The sequence below is a fragment of the Podarcis gaigeae genome (genome assembly GCF_964106915.1).
Source record: "Podarcis gaigeae genome assembly, chromosome: 5".
Lineage (NCBI taxonomy): Eukaryota > Metazoa > Chordata > Lepidosauria > Squamata > Lacertidae > Podarcis > Podarcis gaigeae.
In genome coordinates, this window is record NC_139681.1 from 47,170,563 (window position 1) to 47,184,960 (window position 14,398).

Consider the following 14,398-nt stretch of genomic DNA (forward strand, 5'->3'; position numbering starts at 1 on the left):
GTAGCTGGAGCATCAGAAGAGGATTACATTTTTGCTGATGGTATTCACTGCCTTTCTTCCAGTCGTCATAAAAGTATACAGGAGAACGAATGTAGCTATTCTACAGCACACACTTTCCCCATTGAGTATGTACGCATTGCCTTTCTAGGGAAAGGAGCCGACTTGAGTAAGCCACCCTGCCGTAAAGCAAAGGAACTAAGGAAGGAACATAAATTGCAGAAGACCCTTCAGAACCAGACACAAAACCCTTCGCTGCAAACTGAGGCTCAGGTTTTGCTTGGCCAGCGCTCGAAAGCTAAAACCAATCAGCCCAAATCAATTGAAGACTTCCTTTTTGCCTCCTTACCTACTGAACCTGTGCACCAGTTAGAGGTACTGAGATACTTACTTTGATTGACATGTGAGACATAGAGCCATCATGTCATTCTTGTACTGCTGCTTATGTTGAAGGTATTTGATTAGTCAGATGTGAAAAATGTTCTACTTTTAATTGTAAAAATTGGTTGCATTATAACATGCCATGGTGTCAATTACTGGCATTTGAAAAGTCCTGTGATGTTTTCAGTTTAGCCTTATAAGACATTGTTGTGTGTATGTTAGTGTGTGCAAAACTTAAGTGGATGTGTTCTTTGCAGAAACACAAGAGGGTGCTGTGGTTCCACCTGAATGAATAGCGTAGCACATTTCCAGAACAAAAATCACATTAGTGGAACTGTAATTAGATATTGATGTTATATAAAATTAGTCCCCTAATTTGAAGTAAAAATTAGAAATGACAAATAGCTAGATTTTTATATTATTGAAGAAGATGCTGTTTCACAAAATATTTTTATCAGTTTCCAGTACCAGACTCCTGGCTATAATTTGTGCATTTCTTGAAATCTTTAGGACCTATTTTCCTCCAGATATGCATATGATGGCATATGAGACTATTACCTATTCACCCCGTGAGAAGAATTTCTTAACCAGTTTTGGGCAATGTGCTGAAACTTACATACAAGGTAGCTGACAAAGAATTACTTTATCCTCTTGGCCACTTCCCTGGGCACCAAACAGCTCCTTAGAGAGCAGTGCTTGGTCCCTAGGAAACTAGGTCTTGCTCCTGTGAACCAGTCTTTCCAAGCATCCCCTTTATCTCCTTCAAAATTGGTGGAGGGGGGAGAGAGGATGCCTGTCACCACTGTTCAGCTGGATTTTCTGTCTCAGGGGTTGAGGCTGCAAACCTCTAGATCAGTGGCACTCATCCTGTAGGCCACAGGGTTTGTCACTGGCTACTGGATATTAAGAGCTACTTCCCAAAGCCTGGCAAGTAAGGGAGAGGGGGTCCCACCTGCTGTTGCTGGTTACAGCCCTTCCCCACAGCAAGGGGCCTCATGCAGGTAGAAAGTAGTCAAGCAACAGAAGGAGGTGATGGTGCATGGTGGCAGGGCTTTTTTCAGCTGGAAACCTTTGCTCTAGATCAGGCATCCCCAGACTCGGCCCTCCAGATGTTTTGGGACTACAACTCCCATCATCCCTGGCTAACAGGACCAGTGGTCAGGGATGATGGGAATTGTAGTCCCAAAACATCTGGAGGGTCGAGTTTGGGGGTGCCTGCTCTAGATGGTCAAAAGCACACCCTGGCTGATTGTAGTTCTTTCCCTTATGGGCACTTAAATTGCCTCATCCCTGATTCTGTCCCTGATCTTACACTTTTCCATCTTGTAACTTTTCCTTTGTCACCCTCCTGTCAAAAGCCATTTGCATGTCATGTGTTTGCCTCCTGTGTTTTGACCCACCCTTGCTTCTGTTTTAGCTTGTCTCTGACCCTGGAAGGACATTTGACTTTGGCTCCTTGATTACTGCCTAGCATTAACATGACCTCTGACTCCACTTGCTCTGTTCATTTGCGATTGCCACGCCAGGTTATATTCTGTTCAGTGTAGCACCTAGCCATGACAGGGTATTTGCTTGGTCTCTTGCAAGACATGACTCATAGCCAAGGTGTAAGGGAAATAGTTTTTTCTTAATCAGAATTGGATCAAAAATTTGATACATTAGCCTTAGCAGAAAAAATAGTGAACTTGAGGCATGCGTTGGCCCAGGTCATGTATCACGTTAAACTATGGCTTAAAACAAACTATGGTTTGATGTGAGTGAGTAACTTGCTGGTGCATGTTGCTGAAAAGTTTTTTTGCAGTGCTTCTTCCCCATTCTTGCCATACCACAGGTAAAACAAGTCAGGGTCTGGTTTGTCACGTTGTCCAAATGCAATCTATTATTTGTTTCCCTCCAAACCATGAGTAGCAACCAGTATTTGTTCTTGGCTTACTCCTCATGCCTCGTTCTGGCATGTTTGTTTATTTTTTCTTAGGAAAAATGGGTATAGTTCCACTAATAGCACATTTTAAAGCATACATTTATGTGTGCTAAGTCTGTTTTCCATTTAATAATGCTGATATTCTGGGGTTCTGTGGCATATAGTGAAAGAGGAGGCCGAGACAGTAATCCTAAACACCCTTACTAAGAACTAAGTCCCATTGAACTCCTTGAGACTTCTGAGTTAAACATGCTTAGGATTGAACTGCTAGTATAGTATGTATTAACATGAAGTTGTTCTAATCGGATTTAAGGGAGATTTAAATTATTCAGTTGTGTTAAAAGTAATATCATCAGTGTTCTTGTCCTGGCATCTCAAAATAGTGCATAGGTAGATAGCCAACAGCAAAGACTGATAGGAAAATTGCAGGAAGAAAAATGACCCCCTGCAATTTAAGGGTGGATGTGAACTTGAGTAGCAACTTGTTTTTGTTCTTACAACATGTATAGAATATATGTATTTATGTTTGAATAATCCTTATACAACTGCATGATTCACTCAAAATTGATTTTGTATTAGACTTTGTAAACTATTGAGTAAAGTGCACGGTGTTTACAGAACAATGACTGGAAACTAAACTTAAATGGTTACATGGAAAATAATCTTTTCATTTCTAAAAAAAAAAAAAAAGGTGTAGTGGAGCAGAAAGTAACATTGGCCTCGAGGGGGAAATGGTTGTTTAAAAGTATTGTTGATTTCATTGTGTAAATGTTGATTTAACTATAGTTAGTTTCCAACTGTTTGTATTCTTCGCAGCTTTTGAATGGCTATTATTCCAATAATGAATATCTTTCTTTGGAAGGTGAGGCTGGTGCAATCATCTCCACCAAGTTCCCTGTTCAAAGCCACCTTTCAGGAGTCTTACCAGGTCTATAAACGTTACCAGATGGTTATTCACAAGGACCCACCTGATAAACCAACCGCCAGCCAGGTCAGACACAAGCATGTTGCTTTGGTCTATTCTGAGACATTTGGAAGCTGTTCCTTTAAAATAATTAATAACCATAGAAACTTCAAAAAAGAAAAAAAAAAGAATTAAACAAAACTTAAATCCTGGAAGTACAAGGAGGTTTTGCATATCTCATGAGTGCCACAAATAATTAAAGGCATTTTCAAGCAAAAGGAGAAGCAATAATGGGGTTTGCTTTGACATTGGAGATGGTGCATAAAGAGGAGCAGGTGAACTAGTGAAATACAGTTTAAATTCCCCAAACAGTAGGGTAGCTAGATTTTGAAAGTTTTTCATGCCTATTTAATGGGCGAGCCTACAGGGCTTGAATGTGTTTCACAAATATTTGTAAATAGCTTTGAAGGCTTTTTTTTTTTAAAAAAAAAGCCAAAACAATTAAGTGGTGTATAAATTTTATGAAATAAAAAAAATTAGGGCACAGTTAACCTTGGGTTTAATTTATGCTGAGGTCCTATCCATAAAGTATGTTGCATATTGGATGGGGAAGGAGAACAAGGTATTGGAAGAGTGTGTGTGTAGGATGAAATGGTTTCCTTACACCTGTTCAACTCTTTGACTAAATCTTTACTTTTTATTTTCCATCTTCATTCTCTTCTGCCCCTAACATACCAACCTTTGCAAGGTACTGTGAAATTCTGAAAAGGCCCCTAGTTTCATTCAGGCAAGAAGACATGTGGTATCTAGGAAATGGTTACTCTTTGATCAGTACCCATTATTTCTTTTGCTTCAATGTGTTGTTGATGCCCCATTCCATACTGCAGTTTGCTGTCATACCCTCATCTATCCTTTGGCAATTCCTTTTCCTTAATGTAGGCTGCTTCTTCTCTCTCCTGACAATTCCCAACTCACTTTGTTCACACTGTTCTGTCTGCTTTCTTTGGCAAAATATCTGAATTCAGCAATGGAAATAAGTCACAAATAGTGGTAATTTTAGAGAGTGTGTGTGTGTGTGTGTGTGTGTGTGGTGGAATGGTTTTAGAAAGTGTTAGTGTTTCCTGATAAGCATCAGTTGGATAAAGGCATCCTTCTCCATTCAAAATGTACAGTGGTACCTTGGGATGCGAATGGGATCCGTTCTGGATCTCTGTTCGCATCCTGAACAGAACGTAAGACATGACAGCGCGTCTGCGCGTGCGTGGGTCGTGTTTCGCCGCTTCCGCGCATTCGCGTGACATCATTTTGACCGTCTGTGCATGCGCGAGTAGCGAAACCCGGAAATAACGGGCTCCGTTACTTCTGGGTTGCTGCGGAACGCAACCCGAAAGCGCTCAACCTGAAGCATATTTATCCCGAGGTATGACTGTACTTTGTGTAATCATTGATAAACAGTCTTGGGTCCTGACTTAGCTGCTGCTGGAGGGTGTATCCTCTGAGTGGAGCGCCACTGGGGATATTCCTGCTGGTAGAAGTTGTGTGGGGAGGCAACATTAACCAATTCCCCCTTGTGGTGCCTGAAAAACCATTCTGGAGGACTGGTAGGATCCTCTGGAACAGCGGGGCCAGGGAATAGAGAGAATCTGCTGGATCAGTAATCATCTCTGGACAGAAGGAGCCCTTCTGTTTGTGGAAGGCTAAATTTGGATTCCAGCTTATGTAAATTGTGGTGGGCAGCGTCTACTATAATGGATTGTGGAAGATGGTAGGGAATTTAGTTTGCAGAGTAGGTCATACTTTATGGATAATTCCTTTGGGATTAACAAAAAACATTCCTTCCAGTAGCACCTTAAAGACCAACTAAGTTAGTTCTTGGTATGAGCTTTCGTGTGCATGCACACGAAAGCTCATACCAAGAACTAACTTAGTTGGTCTTTAAGGTGCTACTGGAAGGAATGTTTTTTGTTTTGACTATGGCAGACCAACACGGCTACCTATCTGTAACTGTTCCTTTGGGATTGTGTGTATTCAGAACTGGCCTTTATGTTGGCTGTGATTGACCAAACACATGGAGTGACAAAGTCCAGAGGTGCAAAAACCTAGGTCACTAGTGCCTAAAACATAATCTAGTGACAAGCATGTGGATTAATGTAGAAGTCAGGAAGCAGGTTTCTTCTGTATGAGTTCCATTTGGGTGGGAGGGAGGCTGAGTACCCCAGTGAAGGCCAGAACTTGGAAGAAGTTCATATTCTGCAGCTCTGTTGAGGTATTAGTTCTGCCGTTTACAATGCATGATTAAGATATTTGGAGTGGTGGGAAAGGTTTTTGAATGAGAATTGTGTATAGCCCTCAGGTTTACAAACTCTAATTGAGAACTTCTGATAATCTAGATCTATTCTCACTAGACCGGTAATGAGTAAACCTTAACTACAGAGCCAGTTCACTTGAAGCATTGACCAGGCCTTTGGTTTAACATCACTCTTTGCCTGAACTGAGAGTACACTCTAGAAAATATATGACAACTCCAGGATGCAGCGAAATACTGGTTGTAGGTGGCAAGCTTGCCTTCCATTATTGATCTTATTGAGAAATCTTAGAATTCACCTCCTTCTAGAACATGAGACAGTCAAATCCTTCTTGACTTACCTGGAATTTTGATTACGTTATCTATTTTGCATGGAGAGATAATTGGCATAGAATATTAAGTGGCTCTGAGTATTACTGTTTTCAGCTGGTATGCAAACGAGTTCTTCCTGTTGCTGGAGTGCAGAACCAGCCTAGTGCTTAGAATGCCACCATTGCTTCAAATCTTAGTAATAAATTTATGCGGTTGCTGGGCTTCCTTGTATGTCTCCTAGGAAGAGGCTTTGAAATGGATTTGAGGAGATAGCATACTAGCCTTAACTTCAGAAGCATTTGGACAAATGCCAACAAAGTACCTTTGTTTTCCCTTGCTCTGAAGGTGAGGTTAGTACCTGTTTCTTTAGAGGACCCACAGTTCAAATCATCTTTCACCCAGTCTGCTGCTTTATTTGCCAAGTATCAGATGGCCATACACAAGGACTCTCCTTTTGAATGTAACGAGTATCAGGTACAGTTAACTGCATGCACTTTTTTTTGTCCTTATTATCATTGGTGGTGTGAATAACAGGATATTGCATTGACTTTCCATCAGATCTGTGAATGTGGTGGGGGAATTAGGATTTGGATGTGCCTTCCAGCAGTAGCGTTCTTATGTACTCAGTATTTTATCTGTGTCCTGAATTGGTTGGAATAAGCTTGCTACTGTTCTCCTAATCCAGTTATTTGGAAGTAAATCCCAGTATCACCAATGGGATTTGCTCTGAAATAAGTATGCTCAGCCCAGGTATAGTGCAGGTGTAATATTTCCTGTTCTGTCATGGTGTACCCTTCCGGTTTCCATGCTTCTCCCCATTCTTCAATCTCTTTGGTTCATGTGCTCAATTTCTCCCCCATCATCTTCTCTTTGGCTTGAATTCCTTCATATTCCTTTCCATAACTAACCATGGTTAGCATTACACCTGAATTGCAGTTAACACTAGCCATGGTTAGCTTTAAACCAGAGTTTGAAGTGGGTTTAAAAATGTGGTTTAATGACTAACATTAATGTCATTGCAGATGGAATTCTAGCCATGTATAGTACTGAAAGTGGTAGGGGAAGGGATTTGAGTGGAAGAGAAGAGGAAGGGATCAGATTGGAGCGTGCAAGTAAAAAAACCGCACTAGAGATCAGTCAGTGTTATGTTAGTAACAGACATAAGGTTAGTGTTTGATTTAGAAAACTAAACTCATGGCTAAAATGAAAAGCCTCCTGTTTTCCAGACATTTGAAACTAAATTTTATGATCGATTTAGGATTGACAACAATTGGAATTATCAGTACAAGAAATCTGGGCCATTTCAACATCACAGCTTAATGGAGGGTTTAAAGTTTTACAGAAACTATATAGCCAGGTGTCATAACTTCTCTGTGTGTGTTTTGTTTTTTGAAAGCTTAACATCAGTTGTGGCTACTGTTCAAAATACATTTACTGCAGTCTCTAATCTCTTGTTTTCGCCACTCCTTTTGATTCTATACATTACCTTATTTTCTTGTATTGTTGTAATATTGAAAATTAACTTGCTTGCAGTCTGCATCTTGAAAAAATTAAGTGTAGAATGTTGGGCATAGTGCAAGTGTTTAAAGGTCAGCAGTTGCCCATTTTTGATGTAACAGTAAACCATGGTTTAGCTCTATGTGTGGAGCCAATGCTAGCTTGTACTCGAGTATTCCGACAGGAGACAATTGAAACTTTCCACTTCCAGTATTAAGTCAGTCTCTTATTTCACTGCTCACCTGGCCAACATCGGTTACTAGGAATTCCATGCAGGCAAGTGCATGGAATTCCCTCCAGGTGACCAAGAAGGCTGGTAAAGGATGAAAAGAGCACTCTGTTTATCCTTTGCCAGCCCAATGTGCTTCATGTCTGCTGCTGCTTCTTTTTACCAGGATTGGATTTGTTGAATCAAGCCAGGATCAAAATGTGAGTTTTGATCCTGGCATATTAATAAGAAGCTGCGGGGACGGACTAAGCCAGGCATATGTAATCAGTGTAACCCCTTGCCCACGGAGCACTTTTGCTGATAAAATCAAACCTCCCCCCTTCTCCTCCTACACCAGTAGGACACCACAGTTGTCGTGTTCAGTTTGGACTGAGATCAAAGGAAATCTTGGTTTCAGTAAAACCTGTATGAATTAGGTGTGATTGTAGACTTACTTAGTGAGTCAATTTTAAATGGTGCCTGCTGGATATATGGAATTCCTTCACATAAAGCTATTTTATTTGCTCAGTTTTCATATATATATATATATATTTGCTTTCGTAGATTTTCACGGGTACAGGAATGCAGGTTTTGGTGTCCTCGGGTGTCTTCCCGTGTAAAAGTTGGGGTGTCTAGGCGACGTTTCGACGAGGTCTCACTCGTCATCTTCAGGCTGGTGCTTTCGGCTTCTTGTTACTGGAACAGAAAACTCTTCACAAAGTTCAAGAGGTCAAGACACAAAGACTTTAGCAACTAATCCACACCTAATGACCCACCTAAGTGGTACTCAGGATATCACTCAAGAAATCACTCAAGGTATCTCTCAAGTAATTAAGGAACAAAAGAAGAAAAGGCACACTAGCCTGGGAACTTCCTCTCTGCCCAGAACATTGGAGGCTAGACACCACACCCCCTCTACAGTATTTATAGGAACTCAAACATTGAGATCCCGCTCTGTTCCAGTAACAAGAAGCCGAAAGCACCAGCCTGAAGATGACGAGTGAGACCTCGTCGAAACGTCGCCTAGACACCCCAACTTTTACACGGGAAGACACCCGAGGACACCAAAACCTGCGTATATATATATATATATATATATATATATATATATATGTTGTAATGCTGGATTTTTAATCTGCTTTTCTGTTTATTGTCTTGTTTTATGATTGTTTTTATTGTAATTCTGATTTCTTTTAATATGCAACGTAAGCTGATCTCGGAGCCTCACAGGCTGAAGAGCTGGAGCAACAAGTGCATGGAAAATAATAATTATGCAACATTTTAGAAAGAAAAAGTGCTGAGGCTATCTTCATCCTGCTTTATAAAATGGCTATTACCTTGGAAAATATGATTTAGGCATCTATTTTTTCAAATTAAATATGCACTGCCTACTTCTAAATAGCTTATTTTGAAATGATATTATTATGTTTATTAGGATTGTAGAGTGTCATAACAACTTCAAAAGAACTGATACACAATGGTAAATCGCCTTCCCAGTTGACTTTGGGTTAGCCTTTAGTTTAATAGTTTATAAGGTGAACCCTCCCTCTCCCCCATCCCTGGGTAGGAAAAACATACAGTATTTATAAAGCCACTTTCTGTGAGCAAAACTAGACATGTAGGTGTCTTCAGTTCCTTTTTAAAACTTACTTTTAAAAAAGACTGTTTGCTGCTAAAATGATGAGATATAAACATGTTGTTAACATTACATATGTGTAAGTTATCTAGGTTTGGTTCACAGATACATTAGGAACTATGCAATTCATGTAGATCAACATCTGGGATACTTGTTAATATCAAATGCCAGATTAAAAAATATGCCGTGAGAATTATTTTCATTAAATAAGAAGTTCTCTGGCTAGTGATAGTTTCATAAACAGTTAACATTCATTTTCATTTTTAATATGCTGTTAAATTGTTTCCCCAAAAGCCTGCCTGACGAATAGAGCATATCTGTCAGGGTTTGAAAAAAGTCACACTGTGTTCAGCAGCATTTCTTCCTAGGAAAGTATATACCAAGGCTTGCACCCTTAATTTGTTGCCTGCATAGTATTATAGGTTAGCCCTTGGAAAAGGACTACTATTTGTTAGGAAACAAGTTTGCACAGAATATTTCAGTATCTAGACTAGGATATAGCTGTAACTGACTCCAAATGTAAACGTTTTAACATTTTCATCTGATGTTCAAGTAAACAATTGTGTTGATTGTTAACACACCTTTCTGGACACCTTTCTGTTGCAGGGAATGGATTATTCAGTGGCTGAGCATGTAACCTGAGATCTCCAGCCACTTTTAGTTGATATTTGACTTCCACATTTGCCTTACTTGACAGAAGTTGCTAACTCTTGTACTTATTAGTAAAGAGGCTTTATCTTTTCATTTCCCCCCAGCATTTAGTTTTCATATAGATCACATTAAACAATTAAGAATCAGTCTTGGTGCTTATTTCCTAAAATGGAAAGATCTTTGCAAACAGGGTACCACTTTGTAATATTTTGTATGCCGTATTCTGTTCCCCCTCCAAAAAACATCAAATAAGGCATATTGAGCTAAATATCTACCTGTAGAAAATGAGATACAAAGCAGTCTTGTATTTTGTATGCACATAGCAATAATTAAATGTTGAGGCTGCAATCCTGTGCAGTCTTCCTTTTGCAAAGTACCCCATGAAAATGTACTTCATTGCAAACAGTTATAATAAAGGAATTGCACCATAAAAATAAACAAATGTAGAGGCACAAATGGCAAAAGGCCTGAATAACAGAACTGATTGCAAGCAACTAAGTGAAGATTAGACCATCCAACAGACTCTACTTATGGTATTTCAAGGGGTGCAACCTACCTAGCAATAGCTCAGTTAGTAGAGCATAAGACTCTTGATCTCAGGGTCATGGGTTTGAACCGTATTTTGGGTAAAAAAAATCTGCATTATTTACAATTCTATGACTATGATCATATGAGGTTTTGATATGTAGGATGTATGACAGGAGCACACGATGCAGGAGCTTTGAAGCAGTATGAAAAGAAATTGGTTTTAAATAAACTTCTAGCAAATGGGTGGAAGTGCCTTAATCTTTGAGCTTTTAGAAAGAAGAATATAAACACTGGTTGCTCTGAGACTCTGAATCCCACAAACCTCGACCAAAACTTCTTCAAGCATCTAAATGTAGTTATCTGAGGGAATTGATATAATATACCTAAGTTAAATGCATAAATCTCATGAAGGCAGGGTCAGTTTAATGCATAGTAATAGTATGTTTTAGAGACATTGCTCAGAGACTTTCATGAATTCCGCAGACCTTTTGTGGGAATGGATTTAGGAGCTCATGTGTACAATTTGTAGAGTGTGTGTGACAAACCAGATCACATTTGTGTTTATCTTCCAGAGTTTTGCAGCAGCTGTTCTGTCAGGCATCCAAAACACCTTCCCTACTTTCTTACACAACGCATACATGTTTTAATGATTTTTATATTAAGTCACAACCTTTGTAGTTTTTCCTTTCATTGATCTAGGAACTAGAGTTTGAAAGTTGAGTGGGTATGAACATGCAGTTTTATATTGCCCACTCTCTTATGAAAAACGATTCTGACAACATACAGAGTTCCTGACAGTTAAACAGGCTGTTGGTCCTTGCTGTGGTGCCTTAATGGAATGGAAATTCCTCTGAATTACCACCTACTGTTGCAAGGACATCAGTGTAACTGCATGGTGTTTGGTGCTTTTTAAGTTGAAAGAGATTTTAAATAGTCTTCTGCTCCCTACAAATGTCTGTCTCTGAAACTGGTTCCATAGCAGAAAGGGAATATTGCTCCATAGTAAATGCTGAAGCCCTCTGAATGGTTGATTTGCATTGGTACTAACAGACCCTCGCCTATTAAAAATAGTTTTAATTTGCTTTTCAAATTTGATAGTGTTTATATTGACAGCAGCTTGCACCACTAGCACAGCGTGTCTTCAAGTCATAATGTTGCAATACACAAGCTGTCTGTGGATCTTATAAAGTGTAGCCGTCAAGCAAAACAATATGTGCAGGGTTTTCCTGAGGAAGACAACACCAGCGTCTTTTCTCATCTGCATACTCCCCATTTCTTTTTCAGTAGGAAACAGCAACCCCTCAGTGGAAACTTGCCATGGCTTGTGCCTTGGAATTAAAATTCAGGGGGCTAAATAAAAAGTGCTGGAATTTAAATTAACATACACATAGAGCAGATTGGATGGTCTGCATCTTAAAATCTGCCTTTATTATGTCAGGTAACTCAAATTTATCGAGAAGTAAGCACTTTGTTTACTTAAGCATCTTCCTTTTACCTGATAAAGAGGTCTCTGTAATTTTTTAAATTTTAATGTTCAACTGCTAGCTGCAATTCCATTACAATTACTTAACTATTTTTGTGTCTCTTCTTCCTTAACACAGTATCAGGAATACCAAGTGTGTGCACATGGATTACACTTCCTTTATTATATAGTACTTTGGTGCTATTTTTCTTAGAAGTCTTTAATGTCAGATTCTCAGGACTAAAGTTATGCCACTACTAGTATTAACAAGTTTATATCTGATTAAGAAGTTTAAATTTAAAAAATATATTTCCATGTTCTATTACTGTCTTTGATAACAGGGTTGCTATTTTGAGGCTGCCGTACGCAGTTTCCATAATGCTCTTTTTGTTAAAACTCGTGTTTGGCAATTAAGTCCCTTTATGGTATTCTGAAGAAACGGTTTACATCTGCAGGGTAACCAAAACAAACCAAGTGGCAATTACACCAGTTAGAAAACATTTCCATACATGATCATAAGTCTGACAGTAGTTCTCTCAAATAGCCATAGTTAACAATTTTATTGCTGTTTAGCCTTACTGAAGCAAGCATTCTACTCCACTACATTTGGCATATTTTATAATGACAAGTTTATAGGAAAGAAACTGTGTGTTGCTCAGTTTCCACTGCAAAGCTGGACTACCTTCTTACCTTAGGCTTAGTAAAATATTTGTTTTGGAAGAAAATTTATTTAAAGACCTACAAAATATTCACTGTCTAAAAAGCTGCATGCAATAATGTTACTGAAGGGGGGGAGCTGCAGTGCCTCCCCAAAATGACAACATGGAGGCCGAAGCACGTGGAAGGTAAAGAACATGGGTTTGTATCTAAACAAGTTATGCTCGAAGTACACCCATATGAATGAATAGCCCTCGTACCTACGGGACCGCCTCTCCTGGTATGCCCCACAGAGGAACTTACGGTCTTCAGACAAAAACATCTTGGAGGACCCACGCCACAGAGAGGTTAGGCTGGCCTCAACCAGAGCCAGGGCTTTTTCGGCTGTGGCTCTGATCTGGTGGAATGCTCTGTCACAAGAGACTAGGGCCCTGTGGGACGTGACATCTTTCCGCAGGGCCTGCAAGACAGAGCTGTTCCGCCAGGCCTTTGGCCTGACTCCCTCCTTTGGCAATCATCACAGAACTCTAGCCCAATGGTTGCCATTAATCTGTTTTGAATTAATTTTATAATGAAATGATTTTAGAATGTTTTATCATTTTACTGTTGTTAGCCGCTCTGAGCCCGGCTTCGGCTGGGGAGGGCGAGATATAAATAAATATTATTATTATTATTATTATTATTATTATTATTATTATTATTATTATTTTAGTCATCTCCATTAACCTCAGTAGGTCTAATCATGTATGACTAACAGGTGGTTCAATACATGATGTGCTACAGTTCATACTGGATCAGCCCCAAGGATCATCTAGTCCAGGGGGTCAGCAAACTTTTTCATCAGGGGGTGGTCCACTGTCCCTCAGACCTTGGGGGGCCGGACTGTATGGGGCGCGCGCGAAATTAACGAATTCCTATGCCCCACAAATAACCCAGAGATGCATTTTCAATAAAAGCACACATTCTACTCATGTAAAAACACACTGATTCCTGGAATGTCCGCAGGCCAGAATTAGAAGTATATTGGGCCGAATCCGGCCCCCGGGCCTTCGTTTGCCTTAGTTTGCCTATCCATGATCTAGTCTCCTGTTCTCACAGTGGCCAGCCAGATGGGCAGCCTGCAAGCAGGACTTGAGTGCAGCATTTGTGATTCCCATCAACTGGTATTCAGAGGCATACTTCCTGTGACAGTGGAGGTAGAGCATAACCATTGTGGCTAGTAGCTGATCAGTTTAAAAAACAATATTTTGCCTTTGCCCACAATCCCTTTCCAGCTTGAAATATAAATATTTGGAAGAAATCTGCATCTTCACTTCTTTTGCTTACTTATTGATACACTAGAGCAGTGTTTCCCAACCTTGGGCCTCCAGCGGTTTTTGAACTACAATTCCCATCATCCCTGACCACTGGTCTTGCTAGCTAGGCATGATGGGAGTTGTAGGCCAAAAACATCTGGAGGCCCAAGGTTGGGAAACACTGCACTAGAGCACAGTGTGTAATTCAGCTAGGTCTTTCAGAGAAAGTGATGCTTCTTGAATAGGAATTTTTGCCCCATTCTGAAATGGCTTCATTTGCCATAAGTGGCATACATCATGTATCCAAATCTGACTGGTTGCCCAGAAGAGAATGCGACCGAAAGTGTTTCCCTACTCCTGTTCTGATAGATGGGAGTTTGGTCCAATCAAAGGTGCTAAATGTTTTTGCTCTTCTGTGGACTGCCCAACAATGTCTACAACTCATGACATTCATGTATTCTAAGTTAACTTTAGGTATTTGAAGTAAAATGTTGCATAACAATCTCTGGAAAGTCAGCAAATATTTAGAAAATGTTTTGGCATTTGCTGACCAACAAAAAGCTAGAATTCAAATTCTTGAAAGTCTTTCCAATGTCAACTATGTCTTCCTCTGGTGCCAGATCTTTTAATTAAGGAATTACTGA

General features: G+C 39.8%; 1 protein-coding gene across 8 annotated transcripts in view; it reads left to right on the forward strand.

Annotated features, from left to right (window-relative positions):
* ATE1 (arginyltransferase 1) overlaps positions 1-14,398 on the forward strand; it is a 75,348-nt gene that overhangs the window by 8,459 nt on the left and 52,491 nt on the right. For 4 of the 8 annotated variants that reach the window (XR_014564932.1, XM_083741398.1, XM_083741397.1 and 1 more), the window contains exons 6-8: positions 149-372; positions 3,162-3,290; positions 6,166-6,294. Coding sequence is in view for 7 of the 8 variants with exons in the window: in XM_083741398.1 (XP_083597524.1) it covers positions 149-372; positions 3,162-3,290; positions 6,166-6,294 (482 nt within the window). In the remaining variant the exon portion in view is untranslated. The remainder of the gene's footprint in view (positions 1-148; positions 373-3,161; positions 3,291-6,165; positions 6,295-14,398) is intronic. The other 4 variants (XM_083741402.1, XM_083741400.1, XM_083741401.1 and 1 more) reach the window with 2 other exon arrangements.